Source organism: Besnoitia besnoiti, assembly GCF_002563875.1.
Source record: "Besnoitia besnoiti strain Bb-Ger1 chromosome Unknown contig00015, whole genome shotgun sequence".
NCBI classification, from domain to species: Eukaryota; Apicomplexa; class Conoidasida; order Eucoccidiorida; family Sarcocystidae; genus Besnoitia; species Besnoitia besnoiti.
The window spans coordinates 1,110,117-1,125,896 of NW_021703917.1; the positions used below are offsets into that span (position 1 = coordinate 1,110,117).

General features: G+C 55.4%; 3 protein-coding genes across 3 annotated transcripts; 1 reads left to right on the top strand and 2 right to left on the bottom strand.

The window, feature by feature from the left end:
- Nucleotides 1-1,064: 1,064 nt before the first annotated feature.
- On the bottom strand, nt 1,065-2,033 carry BESB_028580 (leucine rich repeat-containing protein; the record flags this gene model as incomplete). The annotated part of the gene is made up of 1 exon (XM_029361532.1): nt 1,065-2,033. One exon carries the CDS (start codon nt 2,031-2,033, stop codon nt 1,065-1,067), a length of 969 nt encoding a protein of 322 aa, XP_029215432.1.
- Nucleotides 2,034-4,852: 2,819 nt separating this feature from the next.
- Nucleotides 4,853-7,726, bottom strand: BESB_028590 (enoyl-acyl carrier reductase ENR; the record flags this gene model as incomplete). Its single annotated transcript, XM_029361533.1, has 6 exons — nt 4,853-5,014; nt 5,340-5,554; nt 5,920-6,082; nt 6,296-6,418; nt 6,579-6,808; nt 7,378-7,726. 6 exons carry the CDS (start codon nt 7,724-7,726, stop codon nt 4,853-4,855), a joined length of 1,242 nt encoding a protein of 413 aa, XP_029215433.1.
- Nucleotides 7,727-12,005: 4,279 nt separating this feature from the next.
- On the top strand, nt 12,006-15,030 carry BESB_028600 (uncharacterized protein; the record flags this gene model as incomplete). Its single annotated transcript, XM_029361534.1, has 4 exons — nt 12,006-12,035; nt 12,377-13,359; nt 13,853-14,172; nt 14,444-15,030. 4 exons carry the CDS (start codon nt 12,006-12,008, stop codon nt 15,028-15,030), a joined length of 1,920 nt encoding a protein of 639 aa, XP_029215434.1.
- Between the last annotated feature and the right edge of the window lie 750 nt (nt 15,031-15,780).

The following is a 15,780-nucleotide window of genomic DNA, read 5'->3' on the forward strand; positions in this document are numbered from 1 at the left end:
CCCTCGTAGTCGGCTGCGCGCGAGCAACTTCGTTTGCGTCGTAGAGTAGGCGTTCCTTTCTGCTACAGGTACGTCTTGTAGAAGGCAGGAACGTGATCCGCGCGCAGCGCACTCTGGATTTTCTCACCAACCCTCAGGTCTGGTTGCGTATACGCATGTGGAAGCCGGATACCACGTGCTGGGCAAACGAGTACTCTGCAGCTGTGAGTCTAAGCAGGATTATGCTGGGGACTCCTGTCGCCGTCAGTCTGCCAGATCGGGATTTGGCTCTACATGACACGATTACGAGGTACGGATTATGAGGCATACCTTGTGTATGCAACCCATCCATTCTCTCAGTGTCTGGTTTTGGAGCCTAGGCTTGGTTAGCCGTACAGTTGACGCCGGGTGGGAAAAGTGGCGAGAAATAGCGCCGTTCTGCATCTCCATATACCCTTTGGCTTAGACGGCGCCCCCATCGGCGGAGCACTGACACGCAAATTCACCACAGCAGCGCTGCTTCCCAGTTTCACTCACTCAGAGTGACTTCCATCCAGAACTGTAATATGTTAACATGCGGCAATATCAATCAGATCACAACTGAGCCAACGTGACTTTACTGTGCATGCCAGCTGCTCTATTCGGCAAGTGGCCACAACGTCACTGCTGGTGACGGAGGCCGCTTTTACAGGTGGCGGGGCGCGACGAAACGGAGCTGCAGCGCCACGCGGCAGTAAAGAAGTATTAGTTCTTGAAACGGGGAACTAATCCTGAGCGGAAGCATGTGGTTGAAAGAATATATAACGCACGGCAGACGACGCTGGCAGAAAAAACAGGCATTCTTGAAGGGTACAGCTTTTACGAAGAGGATGTCTTCGACATTCGAAAAAGAAAATGTGCGGACCCTGCGAAGGACGGGCTCGCGCATTGTCCACCAGCGAGTGAAGCAGGAAATCATTCGCCTTTTTTCCTCAGCCTGCACGCACTGGCGTAGCAGGTGGGGTGGTCTTAGCCCCACGAACAGAGGCCGTCCTTCAACGGTCCACGACAGAAAACCAAATGATTTGCGCAAAAACAAGTGGCCCTCACGCGTCTTCGACAAAAATGTCTTGAACCGGCGCTGTGCCTGAAATACTGCCGTCTTCGGGGTTGTATGCAGCTTCGCCATTAGTTTCCTCCTGGAGACGTTCATGCTTCACCGCCTCTTGCCGCTCTTTCTTCCTTTGCACCTTTAGGGCCTTGGCCCGCCTTTTTTCTTCGGCAGTGACATCAATCCCATTCAGCCGCTGTAGCTTCCGAAGTACCACCAAAATTTCTTGTCGGAAATTGTCGTCGGGCATTTCATGGTCAACTGGAAGAATAGTGAGCTCCCGGAGCATCGGTAGCGTTACAAGTGTTTCGAGAAGGCCTAAATTGCCGAGTCGTATGCCACTGATGTCGAGGATTTCAAGTGCAGCAAGCATGCTGACGTCCGTGATAGAGTCAATGGGACAGTTGGAAACAGAAAGGTACACGAGTTTGGGCAGCGGTGGAAATTGAGATATGGTTCGCAGATGCGTGTCCTTAAGGCTCAGATGCGTCAGAGACTTGGGTAACTTGTCAACGGATTCCAGGGAGGCCAATGGGTTACCGTCGAGTGTTAGTTTTGCTAGACGTGGTAGACCTATCGAATGCAGCTCATAAATGGAATTGAATGATAAATTTAGGACAACACATGACGGCAGACAGGTCGTGTCCGCGAGGTATGACACATCAGTAATGTTGTTGCGGGCCGCGTTGAGCGCGAGAACGTGCGGCAGCGTGGTGAGAGGGACGATGTCTTCGATATGGTTATCGGATATATCAATGTAGCGAAGATGAACATACGCTGCTATCTCTTCAGGAATCTTCGTGATACTTTTCCCAGCGCAGTTCAAGCGAACAAAGGCGTAGCCACTGCCGTCCACTGTTCTTGCGACGTCCGAAAGACTGGAATTCAGGACGTCTCCTGTCAGCACTGCATGATCCGTTGTCGCAGAATCGTGCTTTTTCTTTCCTTTTCTAGTTTTTGCCATGGCGACCGAGACTCGACCTCCACCTGAGTGCGAGGGGGAGGAGTAGAGAAGAGGGACTTTTACAAATTTGTTATTGTAGGCGACGCGAAACAGTAGTTTATACTCTGAGTAGGTCGCCTACTGGCAGTTGGCAGGCCATGAAAGAGCTCAAGCCCTCGTGAAAATAAGGATGCTAAATACTCACAGGAACAAGGACAATCAAGTCTCGGAACAACATCACACATGGCAGTTATACGCTGGAAGTATTGTGAGAGACAGCTCAAAGTTTGAAATGGCATGCGCATTGGACTGAAAGACACCAAAACGAGATGCTAATCCTGCATTCGTTTCAGGCCTCGAGTTGAACAGTCGGGCGGCACGGTAGTGTAGAAACCGTTGCGCGTTTGCACACTAGTATATCATTGGCGTCTCACTCAACAAAGGTAGGCAGACCTCAGTGCTGTCCGCCTACCGGTTAAGGGACATTTCAGACACCGTGGAGCGTTGCACTGCAAGGTGGAAATGCTGCCTTTCGAACGGGACCATTGAAGATGAAGCTGAAGTATCCAAGTCATTTACTGTACCACGGCATGCAGTGAGGGAGAAGGCAACGACCTGAGAGGCAAACAGGCCTTCCGTAGGAGTGCTCTGGAGCTGCACTTTTCTTTTGATAATGGGGGCTGAGCTTCCCTCGGCGACAGAACTACATTGGATTCATAGTCACGTACCGGACCGCCCCCACCGGCGCGAAGCACGTGCTCGAAGTCAGCGTGAAACGCACTGTATCAGATGCTTTCACAGGCTTCGCTGAGCCGTAAAACAAAGGAAGAGGTCGTCTGAAAACAACTGTCTTCCGTAAGCACTGGGAAATGGGCACTGCCACCACAATGGCCAACGACCGGGCGAAGTCCATCTCGTTTTTAAAAAACACTTCCTGCGACGCTCGCGATGTGCGCTCTGGTGGGGCTCAATTCGTGGTCCCACGGGTGCTGTGTTCACACTTGCGTGGCAGTTTCGACGAAGCTGTCAACGACGCTCGCACTTCCTTACCATAACTGGGACGTGCTTTCCCTCTCACTTTCTCTCTGTTCCAAGCATGGAATCCCACATGTTCGATCTAGCGGCGGAAGACCGTCACCCCATTGTTACCTCGCCGATCTCAAGCTGAGGACGTTTGCCAGGGAAATTCCGTTTTCATAGTCTGCAGGATCAATGCATTATGTGTCTGAGCAAAGCACTCTGACTGGGGAGGAAGACTGTTCGGGCTGCGATATTTTGTTGAAATCTTATCATGCGTGGCAGCGATCCCTGGGATCTCGCTACCGGGTAAGCATCGGTAGGCATGACTCCTCATCACTGATCAGCTCGGACTGAGATGGGCGACTCATAAACGCCTGTGAAAGCTACCTGTAACGGCTATGCCGCGGCGTGCGGGCTAATGACTGCGCACATTATGACACTCCGGTCAGCAGACACATCGACAAACTGAAAAATGGAAGTTTCCCACCCCCCCCGCCCTCCAGTGTCCACCCGAGGACGGTCTCTTACACGCCTGATAGTGGGCAGTGGCGCATTAGGCCCCTTAAAGATTATCCCTTGGACTGTGGCTGAGAGGCTTGAACCTGGTGCATCTAGTGGTTGAGGATGCCGTACTCGGCACTAAGGGATATCACAAGGATCGACAAAAACGAATAGCAAATCGCGTGTTTCGGAGTAGTGGCTTAGTTGTACGGTGCGGCCGAAGACGACACACGCAGAAAATTATCAGTCGTGCTACAGTGCGTCTCCAAGAGCCGGTGTGCACCGCGCACAGTAAACTCTAGGGACTTTTTGCAAGTTACCACCTGGGCACGTACAGGGCGACGCACAGATTGTACGTGATACGGGCGTTTGACGTGCCCTTTAGTTCGATCACTTGCCCTCCGGACCACACCGGATTACAACCCAGTGGGACATGCTGTCTTGTTCCATGGACCATAGCATCGCACGCTGCTTCCTCGAAAGTTAAGCTGTGGCCAAGAAGATGTGTAGCTTATCTCGGAGTGCATGGCGGCCACGTTGGCCTTTGTACGAAGGCGCCGTGCCCTCCTGCTCTCTAGTATTAGCACAGCATAACTGCACACCCCAAGGACAGGAAGTCAATACGCGACTAGACGGACTCTGATTTCCGCCCTACACGGTTATCATGTAGCCTGAAACCCGCTTTACAAAAAAACCTACCTAATTCTGTCTTAGGCATTCAGCCTAAAAAAGACGAAATGACCACGGGTGCAAGTGCCTGGGTACAACGTGGAATATTGTTGCAAAAGTGGACATACTACGTACGGCACGGTTAAGCAGCTCTCTGATGCGAAACCTGTTCTATAGATAAAATCACCCTTCTTTTTCGCGGGCTTGGGCTCAATTTTGAACTGTTCGACTCCCGACACTGAGTGTGATTTGACTAGAGCCAGAGCTCTATCGGTGTGCAGGAGCCATAGGCATCCGGCGCCTCGTCCATTTGATAGATATCTGAGAGCATTTGCGGAATGTCCCTAACCGCCGAAAGATGAGAACGTGAAACATGCTCGGAAGGTTCACAGAAAATGTCGCTCTCCCCTATCCATTCTGCAAACACCAAGGCTCGCCACGCCACGGTAAAAACTGTTCGGAGCAAAAGAATTCTGGCACCCATCCTGAGTATTCCCAGCCAGAAACATACGACCATTGCCGCGTGGCATCACATCACTGTCGGACTCGACAGATTCTCTAGCACACTTGCTCCGAATGTCGCCTTGAAGGATCAATCAGGCACTGCAGTGTCCATTTCCCTACGTGTGTACTCCGCGCGAAACGTGATATTACTGAGGAGATGTGCGCGGAGGTGGCATCGACCTGGAATCCACGGCCTGCCCCATGGCGTGCAAGCCATTGTCCACGTACAGAGTCACCCCGCTCACTGCTTGCGCCATGGGAGATAGGAGGAATAAGGCAGCGCCGCCGACGTCGTCACTGTACAAGTGCTGAAGTCAGAGACCCAAGACACGTAGGATACCAGCAACCAACACGCTCGTTTGATTACCGTAATGGCTCTGTCTCAGCTGTCGGTGCGCCACAGCGCCCCGACCTGTGAAAGGATCACTGTCCTGCTGAAAGAACTGACACAGAACGTTCGCGTAGTGTACTGCCAGGGATGAATCCATTTAATATGCTAAAAACTGCACCATTACCAGATTACAGCCAGAGATACTCCGGCACGCCACAGCCGAAGTCGGGGGCACAAAGACACTGACACGCGATGAGCAGCGCGCGATATTGTCACAAGCAAAGTTGGATATAAACCCTTACTCTTCTCAGAGGGGCGTTGTTGTACGAGTACTCGATGGCATAGTCAATAAAGCTCCTTTCGCCATCTTTGCCGATCGCACTGGCAGCGCGGCTCTTCAGAGGACCGGCGCTGATTGCATTGACTCGCACCCCGTACTTCTGGCCTGCCTCCCACGCCAGCGTGCGAGTGTCAGATTCCAGAGCTGCTTTGGCGCTGCTCATGCCGCCTCCATAGCCTGTAGGGGTCAACGGGTACGCAGATACGGACGGACTGAGGAGGTCGAATTTCTGAGGCACTATTTTCCACGGGTGTGTGGCCGTGTCTTTGTCGTTTCAAGAGCTGCCGAACACTGTCAGTACAGAGGAGCTCCTTTAGTGAGCTTCACGTGTAGATGAAGGCATCGAAGCACTGCACGAGGTTCACACGGCACAAAACCAGAACCGTACCCCAACTCTGTTACCCCGGTAGATTCCCTCAGATGCTCGGCAGAATGGAAAAGCGGCACGCCTATCGTGGAGGAATGATGCCTGTTGTCCCGGCAGTCTGCTCGAAAATCCAGGGATGACGCCTGCACGATTTGATGGTTGGGGCTCGACTCACCTGGGATTACGCGCTCAGCAGCCAAATAGGAGAGAGTGACCGCGCTGCCGCCCTGTTTCATGATTGGGCCGAAATGCTGAAGAAGCGAAACGAAGGAATACGCGCTGTTGCTCGACGCCGCCAGGTAGCCTTTCCGGCTGGTTTCGAGAAGGGGCTTGGTCACCTGCGCCGAAAAACAGGATGGGCCACCAATCACGTCAGACCGATGGAAAGTGGACCCCAGTCCAAACCCTGATCACATGATTCTGCTAAAATGCCTCGGCGTGTATTCTACTCGATCGTTAGGGATAAGCAACGGGGCGTTGTTAAAGCGTTTACGGTAGTGGTACCTTGCTCCTGGCTCCGCGGGCGAAGGGCAAACGGACATCCAACTTACCTCCGGTCCATTGGCAAGAGAATGCACGAGAATGTCGATTTCGCCCAGGTCGTTTTTAACTTTCTGTGCCACCTCGGCGATGGTGTATCCGTCGAGGCCTGCGTACCGTTTATTCTCCTTCACCTGAGCAGTTGCCGATTTCACAGATGCCACATTAGTGCACGAAAGCGTGGGTGTCCCTTCCCACCTCGATTGAAAAGTTTACTGTTAGACCAGCTGTAGCAACAGCACTGCATACGCTTGGTTCATTAGGTCCATCAGCACAACCAGAAGTGTGACTCACGTCTGCAGGCACATCCTCGGGGCGGTCGAAGGCGGCGTCGAGCGCATATATGCCTGCGAATTCGAGGAGCGACCCATCGGGCAGTCTCCTATCGTCATCGAGTCTTCCAGTCTGAAGAGACTTCTGGAAGAGCCCGAGAACTGGAGGCCACGTTCCCAGGGCCACACGCGCTCCGGCGCTGGCGAGCTGCTTCGCGATGGACCATCCATACCCGTGGCTATCCGCGACGCCTACAAGCAAAACGCACATACACGGCTATGTCACGCACAGCACTTCTGAGATATTTTTCGCGGCAAACAGGCCCAGGATAGAATATGCGAGAACGCTGCGAACTCCCTCCTCCAGAGAAAACCCGCCGACGCCTCCGCGAGTTCAGCCCCGTAAAGTACAACCCCATCCTCTGCGCCCCTCATTCGCGTCGGGGCCTCTGCAGGTGGGCTCGGACGCGCGCAGATGGTTAAGGCATTCTGCATCGACAGTCGCAGGTGGCGAGACCCAAGCAGCCAGCCGCCTGCGATGCCCCAGTTCTCGTGGACCATTTCTATACACTAGTGCGCTGCAGCATACGAGACACGGCATCTGGCTGAGCGGTGGGCGGTTCAGCGCATGACGCTTTTCCAGTGCTCGCCCACCCATGCCTTCGCCGGGATGTCTCCTAGGGACATAAGTTTGCCACAGCCTACTGAAAGCCAGAGAGCTGATCGAGAGCTATGGCGCTATCTGGGTCTATTTAGGCTCTTCAATCGCTCTCCTCATCTCCTGTCTTGGTGGGACGCATGGAGTGGAGTCTCCTTCTCACCCGCGACGAAGGCCGTCTTTCCAGCGAGATTGATCGGGACCGCCAGGTGGGCTGTGTGAAAACCCCCTGCGACGCCTGCCGTTCCTTGTGTTGTTCCCAAGGAGTCTGCAGCGTCGGCCGCCGTAGCGGCAAATGCAGAGCGCGCCATCACTGCAGGCTCATCTTGCAGCCTGGAAGCACGTGGTGAGAGAGCAGGCGTCCACGAAGGCCGATAATCCATAGAAGACATCGACAGAGTCGAGCGACTCGAGCCACTCGGTATCGTGAATGCAGAGGCCACCACGGGTCCGAGACGGCCCAAGTTGCTCGCCACGGCGGCGCTGATCAAGAGGGGCGCCAAAATAGTCATTTTCGCCGGACGAAGGCAAGAGAAAAAGTCGGAGGTGCAGATAAGACTCCAAATCTGCTGAGCCCGCCCGTCCAACATGCAGGTGTGTGTGTGCGTGTCTTCTCCCAGCGGAGTCTTGGATCTCCACAGGGAATCCTTTGGGCACCTGGCGCACGAGCAACTCGCCTAACAGGCAGATGGGGAGCACAACTCGCCCGTAAATCGACAGCAAATCAGTCCGGTCTTACACATTCTTTGATGCATGCATAATGTTTGTTGAGAGAAAGCCTGAAACGCAAAGGGCACCCAGTGTGTCTGGACTGGTGGGGTGGTTCCTTGGTCGCATGCATCCTACCTGTTAGCCGACTACGTCTGCCAAGACGAGACAGAACGATTGGCTCCACCAGCAACTGCTGAAGGTGATTTTGCCCGGAACAGGCAAGACATTGCTCCGTGCAGAGAGCGCCGATGTGTACCGCGATCAAGAAACCATGCGCAGAAAGATCCACTATAGGCTGGCGGCCACGGAGGAGTCATGTTCCCGAAGGATCTCCAGTTCTTGGCTTTGAAGGTTGTCTTCAGCCGAGACAGCCGGTGGAGAGACAAGCGCTGCCTGCCGCGCCAGGCCCATGATGACGCAGGTGACGGGAGGTCACCAGACTCGCAGGTCGTTAGAGATGGTACATCGATCCGCGCGGGGGAGATATCGCTTACCCATGGATTTTCTTCCGGCTTCTGAGAGATCGTTTCCTGGCGTTCTGTTATTTCTTCGGCGCGTGCATGTCTTTTCGTCACGACAACTATGGAGGCATTCAGCCGGTGAGGGGGCTCGCGTTCCAACACTTATTCACAAACCTGCCAACTACGAGGCCGACGGGAAGGGACTGCCTGCTAGTGGTCGCACCACACCACAAACAATGCCCACTTAGAGTAGCACTTCTTTCCTACCTTGAAGCCTAACAAAAGATCAAAGCCCCACACAACACCGGAAAGTGATGAGGTCGTACAGCGTCTCTCGGTTCCACCATGTTGTTCCCTTTACCGGTATTCGAACCGCCAAAATTTCCCCTGGCATTCATTGTGACCAGGAAACTTTCAGCGCCGAAGTCACAAGGCCTCTCTCTCCGTGTTCGCGGTCTTGAAGTCAATTCCAGCAGTTTGTGGTATCGCCACGCATTGCTGTAGGAAGCCGCAGGCGTGCTCTCGGAGAACCAGATGGCCCTTCTCCGAAAAAATTCGAGGATATATCTTGTGACTACGTATTGGTGGACGCATGGCTGTCGGCACTCAGACTTAGAACCCAGTCGCTGAAAGAACAGGGTGTGTGAGCTGTGTATAGCCGGTCTTGAGTTTCCGTGTTCCTCTAGCGCGCGCGAACGCTGGACTCGCATCGCGTGACCCTAAACAGCGCCATTCACAAAGGCCGGAAAGAACCTTAAACCCTTCAGACACTTTTGAGAGACCGTGTCCAGGTCCGTGCAGTGGCCCAGGAGCATTCAGCGCTCGTTCCTGCAAGTGGAACTGAAACTCCGGCTGACGTCGCTGCAGAGAACGCGATTGATGGCAGCGGCCGGAGTACTACTATCGCTGTACTGCTCATGAGCTCTCCAGGGTGGGGTCGTACATGCTCCCCTCAGACAAGATGCTAGCCATCGTTCCCTGTAGCATAGCAGGGCAGACGGTGTGCGAATGCTACGCAGTCTGCGGACCCCGAGCTGATTCTAAATGCATTACACCTCCCATTCCTTCGCCCGCGACGCATTCTACAGGCGGTCGCACGGATGTGGAGGCTGCAGCAAAGAGCCACCCGGGTGGTCTTCCTGTCCACCTAGTTCCCTATGGGTGGCAGCCCTGTCAAAAGATACCGAAGGGTGACGGCACGCGCGTGCCTCCAAGTCGCGAGACAGATAGCGGTCCGCATGTATCCTGCTTCGTTAGGGCTCATAATCCATCGGTACTGACGAGACGTCCACCGCATCCCCAGACCGACGCCGCTGTGCTCCCTGCAGTTTGTGCGCTCGTTGGCTTGAGCCCACGAAAGACAACAGGAAGTGTTGCTTATGATGCCTCTGTCCATGTCTTGTGATTGTGTAGGCGCGAAGTGCTTTTCAGCATCGACCAGTAGGAGGTCAACGCTGCAGCTGAGAAAGCCATCGCCTCTAAGGAGGCGGCGTCAAATGCATTGGAGCGCTTAGCGATTTTAGCGCGTCTACCTCGAAAGCCGTGGCCGCCATATAGCTCCGCGTGTGCAACAGAGAAATTTACATCCAAACCGTAAAAATGCTCGGTGACTGTCCTGTTTACGTGGAACCTACCCACTGTGCCGCCGCTGCAGACCCTTTGGTTTTCGCAGAGATAGAAATATTCATTTGTGTGAATGCACTATATCTATGGCATTGCCTCTTTCTAACACGCCCAGCCATCAACTGAACTGCTCACTAACAAGGCGCAGCTGTGAGGGTTGCGAATGGGGCCTGCGAGAATACCGACGTGCCCACAGCCTGCGACGAGAGCTATAGGAGACAGGCTTGCGCGAGAATAAATGATCTAGTTGCTCGCCAGGTAAGAAGACGAGCAACACGCGACTTGGCAGCCTTCGGCATGGGGCAAAAGGTGCCGGCTCTGTAAAACGCGACAATGTTTCTTTCTAAATGTCCGCGGACGCTCCTGAGAGTCATCGAGTCGTGCTATCACTGACCCAGCTGTAAATGCAGATTTTGGAATCCCAACCCCTCCCTGCGGTTTAATGAGTTCACACCGACAATGGCTGAGTCATTCGATTCCACGCGGCTTCCCTTTTCGTGGCTACGAAACAAACCGGTAGAGTTTTTCGCTAGGGGCTCCTCAAATTAATCATGCACGAGCTTGGGAAACGGAGGGAGAAATAAACAGACGGCGTGGCCCCTGCAAAGTATCTGCAGGTGTGCTGTATTCGAAAAGCGAAAGCGTGCGGTTGCCTGCACCATCGTTCTCGTTGTTGGAGAGCAGCAAACGACTGAGTTGAGCGATAGACGACGTGCCGGTGACGTGGTTTATCAGGCGGTGAAGAACTCTCATAGCTGTGAAACGAGAGTTTGAACTGGTAGTTGCGACGCCTTCTCGTCCGCTGCATGCAGTTCGCCGAGTTAATCGGCGCGAGCTTTTGGCACTCACTCTCAGTAAATATTCACAGGTGTTCCTTTTCTTTTCGTCAGCAATACGTCTCGGTGGTCGTTTTTGGATGGGAAAGCCGGCGACGCAGAACAACAGGATTCAAGGTGATGGAGTGTGCATGCTTCTCTTGTTCTACGCGACACGGTCTCTAACTGAATCGGTCACTTTGGCAGAACGCGGATGTCTTTCTACTCATACACCAAGAGTTGGCATGCCAAGGTGGGATTTTCGATTTAAGAAGCGTTGTCTGTGTTGTTGAGTTGGGTGCAGCGACGGTCGTGCCCCGTACACCTTTCTGCTGCATGGTGCCGCAGAAAAAAAATCACTGCAAGTATGATACCGACGATAATCTCGATCTGCAGTAGCTGAGGAGATTGTCTGTTCGTCCTTCTTTTCTCACGCAGGCTTTCTCTGTTGTCAGTTGAATATCGTGCGCCAGGAGTCCGCTGCGCAAGCTGTACGCATGGATAAAGATATGCCTATTCCCACCGTGTCTGTGACACACCAGTTGTGTCGGCATTCGGCTCGCCAGCTCGCACAGCGTGGCCGCAGCGTTTGACACCGACCCTTATTTTGCAGCATCGTCTGTCTCTTTTGTTCTACGCAAGCATAAATTGAGGTTTCCAAGGATGGGAGTGTGGCTGGCGTGTGCGTTCCGCGCTTGAGATCCGGTGTCGCGTTTTTGGTCACCCCTTTCACACCACTATGGCGAGCCCTCCCGCGTCTGTAGAAGGATTTTTTGAAGCTCGAACGTGCGCAAATGTCGGGATGGCTTTCTCCGGCAGCCCACGCCCTTCTTCGCCGTCGCCGTCGTCTTTGCGGGGGGAGAAAGTGATGCGGCTTCCAAGGTTCCATCCTCTTCGGCTCTTCAGCGCCGAGCTGACGAGCGCCGGGCGCGAACAGTGTCGGTGGCTGAGGCGCCGGGGGGGGCGAACTCCAGATTGCGAGAACGATAACGCCATCCTCATCGTCGTCGCGATCATCTACAGTGTTGGCGGGTCTCAAGCTTCACGCGGGGCAGCTGTCTCTTCTACGAGCGAAGAAAGTTTTTCGATTGCCAGAGTCTGAAGCCATCGCGTTGGATCAGCAAAAGTACACGCAGGCGCTTTCGCATATCATCAGTCGGGATTACTATCCTGATCTGCCCATGCTCAAGCTTCTACATGCGCTTCTTGAGGTACCTTTTGCGGCTGCATCGCAGGATCTCATTGAGGAGACAGCGGAACACCGTATAGGCGTGGTTTGCGGGGTTTGAGATCGTGCGCCTTTCCCAGCTTTTTCGGTACTCATGCTGATGATTTCGGCATAATTCTACATCGTAATTACCCCGGACTTTCACATATTTGGCCAGTGTGGTACCGTGCAAGGCATGACGCAGCGGCTCGAAGCAGCCTCTGGCACTGAGTGGGCGTCTGGTCAGAGGCGTGTTGGTGTCTGTATGCTGCAGGTTTTCTTTTGCGGAGGCTGTTTACGCGGAGCCTCAAATGTCTTTTCGCTGCATGTCATGTGTGTTTTTAGGCTGAACGACGGAGGGATGTGCATGCAGCGGTACAGCTGCTGCGTCGAATTCGCGCGCTCACGCCTGCTAGCGTCGTGAATCGACAGGGCGCTTTCGGGACGTGCTGTGGACCTTCGCCACAGTACACTGCGCTGGGCACTCCGGGGCTGTCTTCTTCGTCGTCAGCCGGAGAAGCTGCACGCGAGCAACCGACAAGCGAAGAACGAGTCTCCTGTTCAGCTCCAAGCGAGTCTGCATTGCCAGCGAGCGCGACGCGACCTGCAGACACGACGGAGTCGCCTCCACGTCGTGATGCGGAAAACAGGAGGGCTCGTCCAGCGGAGTCTCTGCCAAGCCAGGCTGGAGCCGCGGGCCACGAACGAGAAGCCGAGAGAGACGCTTCGCCGTCGCCGGCATATGCGGAAGCAGACCCGAGGCGAAGGCGAGGGAGGCAGGGGAGTGCCCTTCTCGACCCCGAGGTCAAAGAGAATGAGGAAATCCGCTGGAAGCGAAGACGCAGAGGTGATGGGCGCTATGAGGACAGTCCAGGGCCCAGCGTGTCTGAGGCTGGAAGTCCGCTGCGCCTGCGCAGAGGTCCCGCAGCCGACGACACGCCAGTGATGTCCTCAGGAGTGTCGTCGCACGCGCGAAGAAGGTCCCTGACGCGCGTGGGACGAGGAGACGACATCATTGTACCTCAAGGTGCTGGGAAGCTGCACCGCGTGCGAACTGAGCTGCGATTGGATGCGTTTCTCAGTCGATACACCAGCACGGACAACAAGAGCTTCTCAGAGTTGGTGAAGCTCGAGAAAATCGAGAAAGAGAAGAGCCAGCGGTGGATAGACTCGACTCAGGAGGAGCACAACGCACGCATGATAGAAATCCAGAAGAAGACTGTGACCGGGGAACACGCGGGGCAGCTTGCGGTCGGATTCTTCTCCTCCAGAAACAATTTGTACTACAAAAACTGCGACGTCGTCGACGCACACCGACAGCCTTACGAGTAAGCAAGCGCTGGAACGCGGTCCTCTGCGATGCTGTCGAGATCGCATTGGTGTGACCGCATCTCTGCGACTTGGCTGCAGCCGTGCGCACTGGTCGGGCAAACAGGGAGCCTCACACCCTCTGCGCGGTGTTTCCGCGACTGGTGCCACCGGAGTAGTTCCTGGGGCCCTTCGCTGTCGGTGCGCGGACGCACGGGTCCGCGGAGGCCTCGCTGTCAGGTCGCAGTGGTGCGGCCGTGAAGCCGTCTTGGAAAGAAAGCGCAAAGTGTCTCTAAACGATGAGCGGCGCAAAGCCGTTCTCTTGGTTTCAAACATCTTTCAGCGAAGGAGTGCCCGTGGCGAAGGCTCTGTTGTTGCCCTGGTGTGAAACGTTGGCTTGTGCTCTACCGTGCCCTCGAGTCCGTTTTTTCGTTGCAGTGAGACAGCCAGCGCTATCGCTTTCAGAAGCTTCTCTAGCATCGCCGTGCTTTGCAGCTTGTCGCGTGTCTGCAGGCTGAATCGGCGAAGTGGAGAGATCAACAACGTGAATACGCGCTATTGTACATCCGAGAGACAACGCCAGCATGCACTCTATTCTCGCCAAGTCGAGAAGAAGCAGCACCTCGCGGCGACCGAAGAGCAACGGAAGGCTCTGGAGGCCTCCGCAGCGGAGACCCCCTTCCCTCGAGAGGAGAGGGAAAAGCAAGAAGAGGCAACCATCAAGAAGGCCTCCGACACCGCGGTCGCTCTCCCAGGCCCCGTCAGCGGCTATGGCAACGTGGACTTGGCTCTGCGGACGAACGAGGAACCGCAGCTTCCAACTGTGACGTGGGGTAAGCCCAAAGAAGCGCCATGAGCCCGTATATGCGGCAGACTGTCGGCGCCTTCACCCTCGCCTTGCCTCCGCAGGTTCGAGGGTGGCGGCGCCCTGTCGGCGGACAGTGTGGAAGATGGTGGGGGGGGGTGTGGGAGGGGGGGGAGGCTTTCGCGGTTCCTTTGGTGGATGTGGTATTGGGCAGTACAGTTTTGCCGTGTGGCGGCGGCGAGTGGCGGGTGCTGCATGCGCGTTTCGCTGTCTGCTCTGGCGTTTCCTGTCGTCGTCAGGTGAACTCCTGAGCTCGCCCGCCCTCGCTCAGGCTGCCAGCCCCTCGACGCCCTTTCTGCAGTCGTCAATCTTCGAGCCGTGCCCGGTGAACTCGTACGCGGGCGTGTCGGGGCAATTGGCCAACACGGTGAACCTCGCTACCTTCAAGATGCCAGATCCGCTGCCGCGAGAGAAGGCGCTCGCGCGGCTTCAGGATCGTGCGTCGGCTCGCGTGCGGGAGCAGCAGCTCAAGCGCCAGCAGCTGGTCGGCGCGGCTGTGGGGCAGGGGTCTCCTCGTTGCCGCTTGGCGGCTGCTCGGGCAGCGGCAGTGGTCCTGGGACGCGCCGGCAGGAGCGGAAGGAGCGGCTCCTCGATAGGCTTGGCCGCCGTTCGACGAAGCACCGGCAGCGCGAGCCGATCGAGCGAAGAGGTCCAAAGAATCTTGCGCCTTGCGACAGGGTCGCGTGACGGAGACATGCGAGGCAGCGAGACAGCGTCGCGCAGCAGACGTAAGAAGACGGGGCTTCACAGAATCCTAACAAAGGAACTCCAAGTTGGGGTGGCGGGGTCCGATGCTCACGCGCCGCATCGTATCCACTGCTGGTAGATCCCGTAGTCGCGAGATATTGCCTGGATAAGTGGTAGACGTTGAAGTGCCTTGCAGCAGGACGCAGCGTGCGCACTGCTCGCCAATCGCGGCATAGGGTGACCCGCCTCCGCGCAGAAGACTTCACCCACGACAGCTGACAAGGTTGCATCTGTCTCCTTTGTAGAATGTGTTCTTCATCCCGCTAGTCCAGTTAGTTCTGGTTCTCTACGGCGCAGAGGGAGTGCAGTTTGCACGGTGACGCAGCACCCAGCCCTCCTTAGCGGTTCAGCGTGCATTTGTCGGATTATTGCCATTTGGTTCAGTAGTTTCCTCAGTCGGGCGGAGGTCTCTGTTGGCCGTCGCGATTCGCGCTCGCGTCCCGCCGACTGCCCGTACTGAGTCGCGGAGCTTTGTTTTTGCAAACTGCCTGTGTGTGTTTGAAGGACACGGCGCGTCTTCCGTGGCCTCCTCGGGGCTTGTCAGGAGCACAGATCCTGGAGATTTGTGCTTATCCTCTCGAGCTTCAAGTCCACCATCGACCTCGAAGCCCGCCACCTCAGAGTCGGCGGTCTCATTTGGAGCTAACGCGCAACGGGAAGGTGATGACCGTGAGCTGCTTACAGCGGGGCTATTGTGAGGTGGGAGCTGGCTGGCGACGCTGAAGGCATGCTGGGTGAACGGCGTCTTATTCCGTGTCACGGTTGGTGACGTACTGTACAGGGTTGCGCACCGCTGCGCCACGTGGGATTCATCTGCGTGCGCGTGCAA